General features: G+C 37.7%; 1 protein-coding gene across 3 annotated transcripts in view; it reads right to left on the bottom strand.

The window, feature by feature from the left end:
- LOC109075422 (exostosin-1c-like) overlaps window positions 1-11,820 on the bottom strand; it is a 45,923-nt gene extending 34,103 nt beyond the window's left edge. Inside the window, exons 1-2 of one of the 3 annotated variants that reach the window (XM_042777125.1) lie at window positions 11,603-11,820; window positions 2,561-3,815 (exon numbers count right to left, since the gene is read on the bottom strand). In XM_042777125.1, coding sequence (XP_042633059.1) covers window positions 2,561-3,498 — 938 coding nt within the window. In that variant the 5' untranslated portion in view covers window positions 3,499-3,815; window positions 11,603-11,820. Of the gene's footprint in view, window positions 1-2,560; window positions 3,816-10,766; window positions 11,227-11,264; window positions 11,516-11,602 lie in introns of those variants that run through there. The other 2 variants (XM_042777127.1, XM_042777126.1) reach the window with 2 other exon arrangements.
- Between the last annotated feature and the right edge of the window lie 796 nt (window positions 11,821-12,616).

Raw genomic sequence — 12,616 nt, 5'->3', positions numbered from 1 at the left:
CTTCCTAGTGGTACCACAGCAGTGAAATAAGAAAGAGACCCAATTCACTGTGTCGCTGCTTGTCTTCCCATATTCCCTCAAGTTTGTGATATTCCACATCCAACAATCTTAAAACTACAACAAAGGGCTGGGTGGTATGAATGGTAGAAATATGTCAGCCATTAGCTACATAATTTAAGTATACAGTATACATACACTACTGTTTAAAAGTCAATAAGAAATTTGTGAATAAATACTTTTATTCAGGATGCAATGAAATGGTCAAAAGTGAGAGTAAAGACATTCAAATAAATACTGTTACTTTGAACTTTTTATTTATCAAAAAATACTGAAAAAAATGTATCATGGATTCCACAAAAACATTAAGAAGCACAACTGTTTTTAACATTGAAAATACTATTGATAAATGTTTCTTGAGCATATTAGAATGATTTCTGAAGGATCATGTCACACTGAAAAATGGAGTAATTATGCTGATTTAGCTTTGTCATCAAAGGAATAAATTACATTTTAAAATATGTTCAAATAGAAAACAGTTATTTTGAAATGTAATATTATTTAACAATATTACAGTTTTTACGGTTTTAAATAAATATAAAGGGCACTAGATTACAAATGATTTTATTTTGTCAACATAGTTCACCAAATTAATATAGACTTCAACTGATCTCAGGTGTGCAGCTCAGCATATTCCATCTAATTTACTTTAGCTTCGAACATGGCTCATGTGGTCATATTTATTGTGTTAAAGTTATTTCTCAAATATCACATAATGTTAAAGCTGTTTTTGTACTGATTCCAGACTTATCAATTATTTGTTAGCTTTTGGTTCATGTTCATCTATTAAAAATGAATAATATAAAACAAAAGCAAAAAATGAATTAAATTTTATACATTTAGAAAATAAAACAATTTATATATTTTTTAATAAAATAAATAAATAAATAAAAAAGACATCTGTTTATGTTATCCCTTTTATGGTAGAGTATTAATTTTACTAAATAAAATAAAAAATAAAAGACAAGAAAACATTTTATGTAACATACAAAACATTTTCAGCTAGAGTTTTCCAGCTAAAATGAACATTATCATAATATACACTGTACTCTTAAACCGCCATATGAGATTTTAGTCATACCACCCACTCCTCCACCAACTCCTCAGCAGTCACAGTCCCCCCTGCCAGTGGATACAACACACTTTTCCTGCTTAGACCTCCATGAAGCAAGCCTCCATGTTCATTCCAGTAGAAATAAAGTATTTCATAAATGTTTTTCTTCCTCACATGGACCAACTAACACAGATAGTGCTAACAAGTTGGCTAAGTTTGTTCCTGCGTGGGAGAGCCACCCCAACCTATCTCATGGAATAAATGAACACATTCATCCAGTGCTGAGTGGAGCTCTGTCCCCACCACAAACCAAAAACAAACAAGTTTGAAGCACTGTTCAACTGTTTGAAACCATTTCTTCGGTTGCTTCTTGGCCATGTCTGCTCCTTTAAGACCCACAGTGGATTTGATACACATTCCCTGTGGTAGTTTTGTGGCCCTGTATGAGTTCTTCTCCCTTCCTATCCCATATTTCTTCTACAATATCTCTCCCCAAATCTGTTTAATTCTGTTGGGTCATGCATGCGTTACAAAACAATTTAGAAAAAATGCTTAAAGCTTTATGGTTTGATTCACAGAACAGCTGTGCACAATAACTTGAGATATGACTGTACTATTCACCATGAATATACAGTCATTTATTGTTTTTTGTGTCACATGACTCCATTCATATAAAGACAATAGGCATCACTCATTAAATGTGAGCAGAACAAATTTGAGTGTAAATTGTGAGTAAAATGGTTGTGTAAATTAATTTTAGCTAAGCCCTGCCTTAAAATGTCACTGACTAATCCTGCCTTATTTTTGCTCTTTTCTAATGTAAGTCTATAAAGGAACTGCATGTGTAGTTTTAGATTCAAACAATACATTTTAAATTAAATTCAAATGTATTTGCAATTTTTTTTCAGTAAAATGATCTTGCCATACAATTTAAAAAAAGTACATTGAGAGGATATAAACAGTATTTTTTTGATGTTCAGTAAAGCTTTTCTTAGTAAGCAACAGGAACGTAGGGAGGCGGGGCTTAGCGAAGGATCATTTGTCGCATTCATTCTGCTCATGTTTTTTGAATAAGCAATGCTTAAAACTAATAGTTACATTAACATCAGCAAATTGAATTTAATCACATTCATGACATACAAAACCCCGTATATGTCATCCTCAAGAGATCACTTGATACATTTTCAGCATTATTCACTCTTGACATTTTGCCGTACATTACATTTGACACTTTGCCGTATATTACATAAGTCACCCACACCCCACGGTAATTGATAGCTGCTTCTTGTATTTAACACACAGGAACCCAAGTTCATAGCCCAGGGTGTCACTGACAAACTCCATTAAGTCACTGAAACCGAAACTGATCTCATAACGGCCATCATTCCTCTTAAAACCCTCATGCTATTAAGTATAGAAACTCCCCCTTGGCTCATTTACATGACTTACCTCTCATACTCCTGGTTGTCATGGTCACACCGTGTGTCCTTGTGCTTCTCCCAGTCCTTGCCGTGGCGACATGTTGTTAGGGAGACGATGTCCTTGCCATTGTGGATGTGATGCAAAGCATTGCGAGTGTCTGAGCCGATGCCCGTCAAGTAACGTTTACCTTTAAACATCAACAAGTATTTGCGCCTTGGCGGGACGGTGTTGCGAACCAACCAGCCCCTCTCTCCACCCTTCTGGGGGTGTTCTTTTGAGAACAAAGGGATGGAAATGTCAAAGCCCGGTCGGAAGTGTTCCGTATTCAGGCTTGCTTTAGCCAGGATGGCCTGGCCCACGTTAAAGCCCAAGTCCTCGGTGTAGTTGGGCCAGGTTCCGGAATAAAGGTTGAAGATGACGTGATTCCGCCCGTCGTTCCAGAGCGGGTAACCTCGAATCCGCTCATCCACGTTGGGCACGAACTGTGTCGACAACTGGTCCCTGTCCAGCGTGTCGATGCCCAGCACGAACAGACATGCCTCTCGAGGGTCCGACGTGTAATACCGCGACTCCACGACTGAGGTGAGAATCTTGTGGTAACTCTCGGACACACGCTCGCCCTTCTCTGGTGGATAGATGTAGACCCGAAAGCCGCTCTGCCCTTGACATCGGGCAAAGTCAAAGCAGGTGTCCATCCTGCAGCGACTGTCCTTGTAGATTCCGGCCCACGACTGCCGCCGCTGCCTTGGTGAGTCACCCGAACCCCCACCATTTTGTAGCTCGGCCTGATCGGCATAACCCGGGAGCAGGTCCCGATCCAACCAGCTGGGCCAGGGCCGTGCCACCTCCCCCCTCTTGTGGGTGATGAGACCCAGGAGCCGTTCCTGCAAGCCGCCCCAGTAATAGAGCAACAGCCAGCAGCACATGCACAGGCCCAGAAGCACGTACTTCTTGCGTGCCTGCATGAGGCCGTCTCTCTCACCCTCTGTGCTCCAGGGCCGTGCCAGGAGCTTCAGCAGGGGGGAGACGGGATGGACAACAGGGGCCGAAGCTCCAGCATAGCCCCAATGTCCACTTGTCCATCAGTGAAAACCAGAGACACGGATACGTTCTTTCTCTCCCGTCTCACTGCTTCGGAGTTGTCTGTTCACAGGACGGTAAGCCCATGCGACAGAAGTGCGTGTGCACTCTGCTGTCGTCCGCTGGAAGTGATGCAGTGCAATTTCTTCTCTCTTGGTAGTCCTTCTCTCTGCATGGCTCAGTGAATCCCCTCTGCGTTACCCTAGCAGAGATATTAACAACACACTTCAGTACACAGCCTTCTGTTCATTTATATCAGCACTGCCATGTACACACTCATTCTATCGTCAAACACATGAAAACATTAGTGAGCAAGCAATGCATCATGGATGACAGTGCATTACAGTGTGAAGGGCCATATTTCAGGCATTTTTTTAAAAGTGGTGCATTGTGCTTGAAAAAACCAATATGACTACCAGACAATAAACTCCGTACAGTACAATCAAATATTTGTATGTATTTAAGCCAATCAAATAAAGCCTTTGAAAATGATTGGAATCAGTCTCCTGACTTGTGCCAATCCACAACTATATCCCAGAGATCTTTTGACAGTGCCTTGCCACTCATAGTTGAATGTTTGCTTCAGTTGCACTACCAAGGACTGAGATGGTCCAGGAAATCTCTTTTCATGCTGAGCTAATCAAAATGTCCACAGCTGATCACAGTTAAAAGTCAAATGGCTTTGTGTGCCATTGAGAAGGTGATTAGCTATACCTGATTGAATTTTACAAGTCATTTTTAGGAGGGGGGTGATCCTTTTTCCAACTCAGTGATTTAAAAAAAAATGTTTTTTTTTTCTGACATGTTGGTGTTATATCTTTCGTTGGATATTATAAGTTGCACTGAGTAAATACAGCTGGGTAAGACAAAAACTGTGTCTGTCTTGATTTCAGGCTGCAAAGCAACAAAATGTGATTATTTTAAAGGGGGTGATTCTTTTCTATACCCACTGTAAAAGGCCAGTTCACAGTTTGAAAAGGGGAAGTTACAAAAATAACATAGTCCAGGAAGTTTTGCACAACATCAAAGCTCACCATGGGTGCGTTATCAAGTGTCTCATCATGTGCCCAACCCTGGTGGTGGGCACTAAACACTTTGTGTGCACCAGTATGAATCCTTGCTTGATTTGAAATGGGTGTGTTTAGTCTTCTGGTCTGAGTCGGTTCTGCTTTTTTCACACACACACTGGTGCAGTGTTTGGAGTGAACATTTAAAACATGAGCTGGGGAGCGATAGCATCTACCCTCCGCAAGCTCCAGTTGAATGGAGATGAAGGGGGTGAAAAAATAAGGCAGCTTTAAGAAGCCTAAATCGAAAGTGAGAGCTGAGATTGAATCTGATACCAGTTAATCTGAAGGGAGACTGAGGTTCTTTTTGGTTTTATTTGTTTGTTTGCTCTGCCGGGAAAGCACGCAACGGTTTTGAAGGGGAGGTGTTTGTCAAGAAAGTGTCCTCCTCTCATCAAAGTGTGTACCTGTCTCTGTGTGCGGCGTCTCACAGAGAAGGTCAGTGTTTCTACTGCCAGGCAACGGACAAAGACAGCTTTCAGGTCTCACCTGCCTCCCTTGTTTTTCTCTTCTCTCGTCTCTTCTCTGCCTTTCTGCTAAATTCCTCTAGAGTTTCTGTCTTATCTCTTTAAGCCGTCTGACCACTGTCTGACCTAGAGCAAACTAATCTAAAAGAAGAAAACTAATCTTAATGAATACTGTATAAAGGGCCTGTGTGTTGATATGCATGCATGTGTTGCTTATGGAGATTCCTGTTATATGCATTAATAATGTGTGACAGGTACAGAACGAGGTCAAATGCAGTGTGAATCCAAGTATACTTTTTGTAGTCAACGTGTGTGATCACGAGTGCTGGCGGTAAAGCTCCCCTCATGAAACACTGCAGGCCAAGCACATATTTGTCAGGAAACAGATGCAGAGGATTCCATTACAAGCTGCTCATTATTAATGCACGACTCCCTTAGTTAGGACACTGATTTCCCTTCTTTCCTTTCGTTTGGCTTTTTATGCTTCACTGATAAAGTTAATCTCAATTTTCTCTTGAAAATAAACTGCAGTTAAGATTTCCACTAGCATGACGTGAGGATCACTCATGCCAAGCCTAACTAGGGATGCCAGAACCAACATAATGAATATTGGACAATGCAAATTTGGATGGACACATTTGGATGTGGGTGAACCTGGGTTTCGTCTCCCTCACTCTCTCATCCCTACTATGATCATAAGCAAAATGATAGTAAATAATATAAATAAATTACATATACACTGGCAGCCTAAATTTTGGAATAATTAATTAAGATTTTAATGTTTTACATTTATTTAATCAAGAATACAGTAAAAAAACAGTAATATTGTGAAATATTATCAGAATGTAAAATAACTGTTTTCTATTTTATTACATTGTTTAAAAAGTATATATATATATATATATATATATATATATATATATATATATATATATATATATATATATATATTTATATATATATGATTTATTTATTTATCACTGGAGTAATTGCTGCTGAATAAAATATATTTTAGAATATATTAAGAAAGAAAGCAGTTATTTTGAATTGTAATAATATTTCACAATATTACTGTTTTTACTGTATTTTATCAAATAAATACAGCTTTGGGGAAAATTTGTGACATTTTTAAAAAATATCGTAATTATTTACAACTTTTGGCTCTAGTGTATATACAATTTAATATTATTTTTTTTATAACTTTAATCATTATAATTGTGTATTTCATATTACATAATTTTATTATTTTAATATATTTAATATATTTTTAATATATTTATCAAACTACTTATGTATATACACACACATAATACATTTTTTTGTAATAGTTATTATATTTTTTATTATCATATTATAATTGTAATACAATAACATTATAATACTTTTTTTATATACACATTAAAATCGTGTTGTACATAAACAATGTAAATGTTAAAAAACTCATATAGAAGCACATAGCTCTAAAACATTATCTCTACTTTCTCCCTCATGACAAAACAATGGCACAAAGTGAAACAGAAGGCGAAAAACATAGTTAGTTACAATGCAGATTAAAAGAAAAATCACAAATTAAAAATAAGAATTGTTATACGAAAAAAGTATTTTGTCTGTATCAGAGGATTTTATAATTAAAAATTGTATGGGTCAAGTTATTGTCTCCACAGTAATGTTTAAAATAAATTAACATCTTTTTTAATGTAACTGTAAGAATACACTTTCCGTATTTTACATCTGGATCATGTAACCACATTCCAAATATTCCATCATTCTCCAAGTCTGTATCCAGCTGACAGAAGATTGAAACAAACAGGGAGGGAGTGATCACATAGTTTCAGCCCCAGAGGGACTGTTTCTCTCTATTTCTCACTCTTCCTTGCAGTTTCCTCCTCCTCACTATTACTTTTTATTTTTCTCATTCATCAGTGCTCTTGCTTTCTCTTCACACCACCACGGTTAACCTCTCCTGCTCTGTGGTAGGGCTCCAGACACAAGCTGGAGGCAGTGTAATGAGATCGAGATGTGATGGCATATTGCTCGATCACCATGACAGGAAACAGCTGAATAAGTGAACACAGCCTTCCAAACTTTGAGTGATCTGTCTTCTGGACACTTCATTAGCTTTATCAGAACAAGTGTTTTCCACTTGTAAAGTCCCTGTGCGAAGGGAAAAACTATGCTTGTGGCTTTTGGCAAAGGATAGTGAATATGGAGAAGGACAGCGAGCAGGTGGATGTAGCCAAGAGGCTGCAGTTGTAAGCATGTTGAGTTAGTTTCCTGCGTCGTGCCTGCTGCCCAGACTGCTCCGGCCTGAGCCGTTTTCTCACATGACGGGTGTGTGACAGCTGGACATAGAGCTTATCTCCCCTGGCCCATCTCCCTCTATGGCCTGTAAATCAGATCCATACTAAAAAGCCTGCTTGGAGAACATTTCCTTACAGACCCAAATAATATTGTATATTTACATATTTTTCTTGCTTTTAAATGTTAAAAGTATGATTTCTGCACCACAGACTTGCTATTGGACACTGGTCAAACAAACAGAGTTCCGCCTCAAACTCATGCCACTGTGCAACTATGCAGTGCACATTGCATTTACAGTTTCTTGAGAAATCAGCCCAAAAAAGGAAAACTCACAGTTATGATATGAGAAAATATCTAAAAAAAAAAAAAAAAAAAAAAAACACACAAATCACTATTTTAAAAATAACTAATATTCTAATATAATGTAGCACACACACACACAAATATAAATATATATGTATTATATTATATTGTGCATTAATATTATAAATTAATATTTTTTGCAAATTTATGTATTATATTGACGAACAATTATCTGATTACAAATAAAGCTGGCAAAACAAAAGTTTGTGGTCAGTAAGATTTTTTTTTTTTAAGAAATTCATATTTTTCTTCAGCAAGGATGCATTTAATTCATCAAAAGTGACAGTAAATACAGAAAAGTGCTGTTCCTTTGAACTTTCTGTGTAACAAATATTGTTTCCACAAAAGTAATAAGCACTGCAACCACTGTCAACACTGATAATAATAATAATAATAATAATAATAATAATAATAATAATAATAATAATAAATGTTTATTGAGCTGCAAATCAGCATATTAGAATGATTTCTGAAGGATCATGTGACACTGAAGACTGGAGTAATAGCTGCTAAAAATTCAGCTTTGACATCACAGGAATAAATTACATTTTAAAATATATTAAAAAAGAAACCTGCCATTTTGAATAGTATTTTTTTTTATTATTTGTTTAAATGTTTAAACATTATTATAATTATTTATTTAAAAATATTTTAAACAATTTAAATGTTTTACTGTACTTCTGATTAAATACAGGCGAGCTTACAAGACCTTTTTGAAAAACTTTTAAAGAATCTTACAGTCCCCAATTTTTTGGTATTCGGTATTGTATATGGTATGGTATATTTACTATTACTATTTATTCTCATTTAGCTTTTTTTAGACCAAAGCAATTTACAGTACATTACCTGAAGTGAACATCTCCCTGGAGCAACGTGGTGTTACATTTTTTTTTTTCATTAACACCCTAGTTAATAAGTTTCCCTTGCGTGGTATTGTTCAAATAATTTGTTTAACACATCCACATCCTTAACCACAACCACAATTGTATATCAGCACTAAGCCAATGTGACTGGTATTAGCTAGCAGCTAATATTCAAACACAAAACCTGTTCTTCTTACAGCAGATTCTGTGATTTCCTCCACAGCTTAGCTTCAGCTGCCCTGAATTGCAACGTGTAAAAAAATGTTAGCGGCAGCTGATGTTGGCGAAATACAAATAGTGTGGTGAGTTGGGTGAGGCGGAGTTAAAATTAAACATGAAACTCTGTCATTACAGGTCAAGGGAGAGCAACAGCAGAGCCAAAGCCAACGGCCCAGCCTAGTTCTGTTGCATGTTTGCGGTGCTGAGACTGACCCACGCTGAGCTTGTGGTCAAGCCTGCTGGGACATCAGTCTGGCTTCAACTCACATGAGCTTTTAAAGAAAACACAGACCCAAATGACTAAAGTCAATGTACTTTCAGAGAAGAGGATGTTTATGAAAAAATCAGACATGTTGTGCAGTAATCCTCGACAAAAGCCGAGAAGGAAAAGAAGGATCAAAGGATGAAGATGAAAAATTGAGGGCAAAGAAGTTGTTTTGATTTAATAACTATCTTGTGCTCTCTGGTGCAAAAAGGTGCATTATGGTTATTAAGACGGCTACATCTTCTTGAACACCCGCTGCTACCCTCATGGTTTTATTTATGGACAACAATAATTACCAGCAGGTTGATTAATTATGTCTAAACAATATGCTCCTCACACGCATGCCACAAGGGCTAATTATCCTGACAAACGGGATGGGCTTGGACAATTGGAGGACATCAGCAGTAGTCATAACTATATGAATGTTGCAGCTGAAAATCTCAACAGCTTTAAATGTCATAGACGTACTAAAAACATGAGCTTTCCATGCCACAATGTCTGGCTATTCATTCCCAAGCCCCTCCTCTCTTTTACCTTCCTCTGGCCCAAATGAAGTTATATACATTTTGTTGTATGACGCCATGGAATGAGTTATGAGAGCCTGTCAAAAGGGCAGAAATTCCTGCCATTTTTCCGTCCCCTCCCGGTTTCCCTGCTCTTTCAACTCCACTGCAGGGGTGGACGCTTCATTCATGTCACATGGCGCTCTCATAATGGAACAAAAATCAAATGAAAAATCTATTCAGATTCCAAGGCCAGTTGTGTGTGTTAGTTTTCTTCTAAAGCCTCTGTATTGCTCTGCAAGCCTTTCAGATAAGTCATCTTGTAAAAACCTATTACTGCTCTGACACAGATTTGATAGCATTGTTGAATCTTAACCACTTCTTGGTATCTTGGGATCTAATTAAAAAGGCAATTACCACACTCAACATTAAAATGCAGTGATGATCCGTATACACCTGTGATAGCTACCTAACTGCAATCACAAGGTCTGATGTACTGTCTTCAATATACAGACTACATGACCCTGCTGCCGATGCTCCATAGTAATACACAAAGTAATAAAAAATAATAATAAAAAGGTATAAATATATATATTTCTCTCTGAAATACACTTGCATTGCAATGCAATTTTATATACATGTCGATGATTAATTCTTGCATAAAATAAAAAAAATTAAGAAATCATATAAAGTAATAAAAAATAAAAAAATTATATATTTCTCACTGAAATACACTTGCATAATCAATAAAATTTTAACTATGAATTATTAATGAACTTCCCATGATTTTATTTAATAATTTAAAATATTCAAGTTATTTTTAATACAGTATATTGAACAATAGGACTTCTACTGTATATTAAGCATACCAATTTACATTCATATATTATTTTTGATTTTATAATTTTTATGTTATGTTTTGTTATATTTATGCATTTGCGATTTATTTTTATATTTAAATATATATTTCAGTTATGGATATCCATCATGTCTCGGCAGTTTAAATGTAATTATGATTTACCACTGCTACATGTGCACGTTTATTCTAATGCTCTCGCTTGTTTTCACATTATATCACGAATAAAGTTCGGATTGAGTTGGTTACCTGTTATTAAAGCGTTGGTCCCTCGTTATGTCTGCATCCTCATCATCATCTGCTACCTTCTCTTCTCTTTCTGTCAAACGCCCTGCTTGTTTTCAATAGCACAATATTACGTGATGCAATAACACTCATGCCACATAGTCCACCCCTGAACCGCACCGAGGGCACCTCTGCTATCTTCAAACCCCCGTCTCTCTCTCTCTACCTCCTCGCCTCTGAGACGCGTGTCTTCTCGCTTCATCAGCTCCTACAACCTGATTGAGTTACAGAGGGACTCGCGGAAGCATACGCGCCGGGTGCGCGCGTAATCTCACACCTCCTCCCGCGTGTCCTTCCTCTCTTCCCATTCTTTAATGATACAGAAGCAGATTTGGGCAAATATTAATATTTCATTGCGGGCTACAATTAGCCTGCGGCTGGTTTGTTTGGGTTATCGGCTTCCAGACAGTAATAGCTCATCGTAAAAGGCGTTCCCCCGCTATAATAATGTGGGTTTCCTACCTTAATTGCGCGTCAGATCGTGTGGATGAGTGAGATGAGACTGCCGCCTGTATATGTAGTCATTAAGCACACTGAAACGCCAGCAGCCACGTTAATATTTTAGCGAGTTGGTGGATGGGAGCTGTCGCTGCCTTGTGCATGAAATATGACAAGGAAACAATGGTCGCAGTGCCCTTGGGGTGGGTTGCGAGCGGCCGCATATTTAAGTTCCCCGGAAATAGCGTAATATTGATTATTACAAAAACATATGAAATCATAAGCTTTGAAATTGAATAAAAACATAATGCGATGCAGAGGCACAATGCAACACCATTATATTCTGTATGACAGTACCTTACCCTGAACTTCAGCAGACGCTCAGTGATGCATTCCGCCAATCCCGTTCAATCGCACCCAAATCACAGCGTTGAGCGTTGAGATGCTGATCCTACTTCTACACACACATATACAGGCGATGCGTATGGATAGCACCCGTCACAGCATCATTTCATGGGGCTACATTGTTCAATTTCTCGCATCCACAACATTCCAGTCGACCCCGCCCCCGGCGCTCGTGATTGGCTCAGAGACTCGGGGTGCCTTCGCACGAGCTCTATTTAAAGTAAACAGGCGCACATCTGGTGCACGTTCAAGCTCACACCGGTGCGCAACGTTTTTGCTACGTTTTCCGGGTTGAACGACACGTTTCCTGGAAAACGGTGTGCAACGGTGTGCAACGGGTTTGAGATGCGTTTTCTCTTGTTTGGTGGGTGTGTCAGGAATGTCGGCCCAATCAGCGGCAGCATGTATATAAACCACGCGGTATTAAAGAGACACCTCGCACAATGGGTCCTAGTAAAGTAGTTTACAAATGTGTGCTGCAGCTCGGTATATGCAACAATTGATGCATGTGATTTACATTAAAGGCAAAATAACTTAAATAATAAGAGCACAAGTATAGATCTAGAACTTCTTTAAGTCTGTCTAAATATTTATTAGTAATTGCAATGTCTTCTGGTCTAGCTTTTCTTTCCTTAGGAAGGTGTGCTAGACACTGATTAATGTAACAAACATACTATACATTTTTATATATTTTTGATAATGTATTGTGGAGTGACACTTTCATAAACTTTTGTTATACTCATCTGATTATATAATGGTAAATATCACAAAAGTATAGTACAACAACAGTGATCGTCAATAATGATAGCCTACTCACAATAAAAATAATAAGGTCATATAGATCATAACACAGTCTCGGAGGTAAGAAGTGGATTATCTTCCTTCACCTGAAATGTTTGTCTTTTCATCCTGAAATGCGAGGCAAATGTTGGATCACAATAATTAGGGACCACAGTTTCCACAAATCCCTT

This window comes from Cyprinus carpio, chromosome A19 (assembly GCF_018340385.1).
Source record: "Cyprinus carpio isolate SPL01 chromosome A19, ASM1834038v1, whole genome shotgun sequence".
NCBI classification, from domain to species: Eukaryota; Metazoa; Chordata; class Actinopteri; order Cypriniformes; family Cyprinidae; genus Cyprinus; species Cyprinus carpio.
The sequence above is the reverse complement of the archived record's forward strand: the minus strand, read 5'-3'. Positions and strand labels throughout refer to the sequence as shown.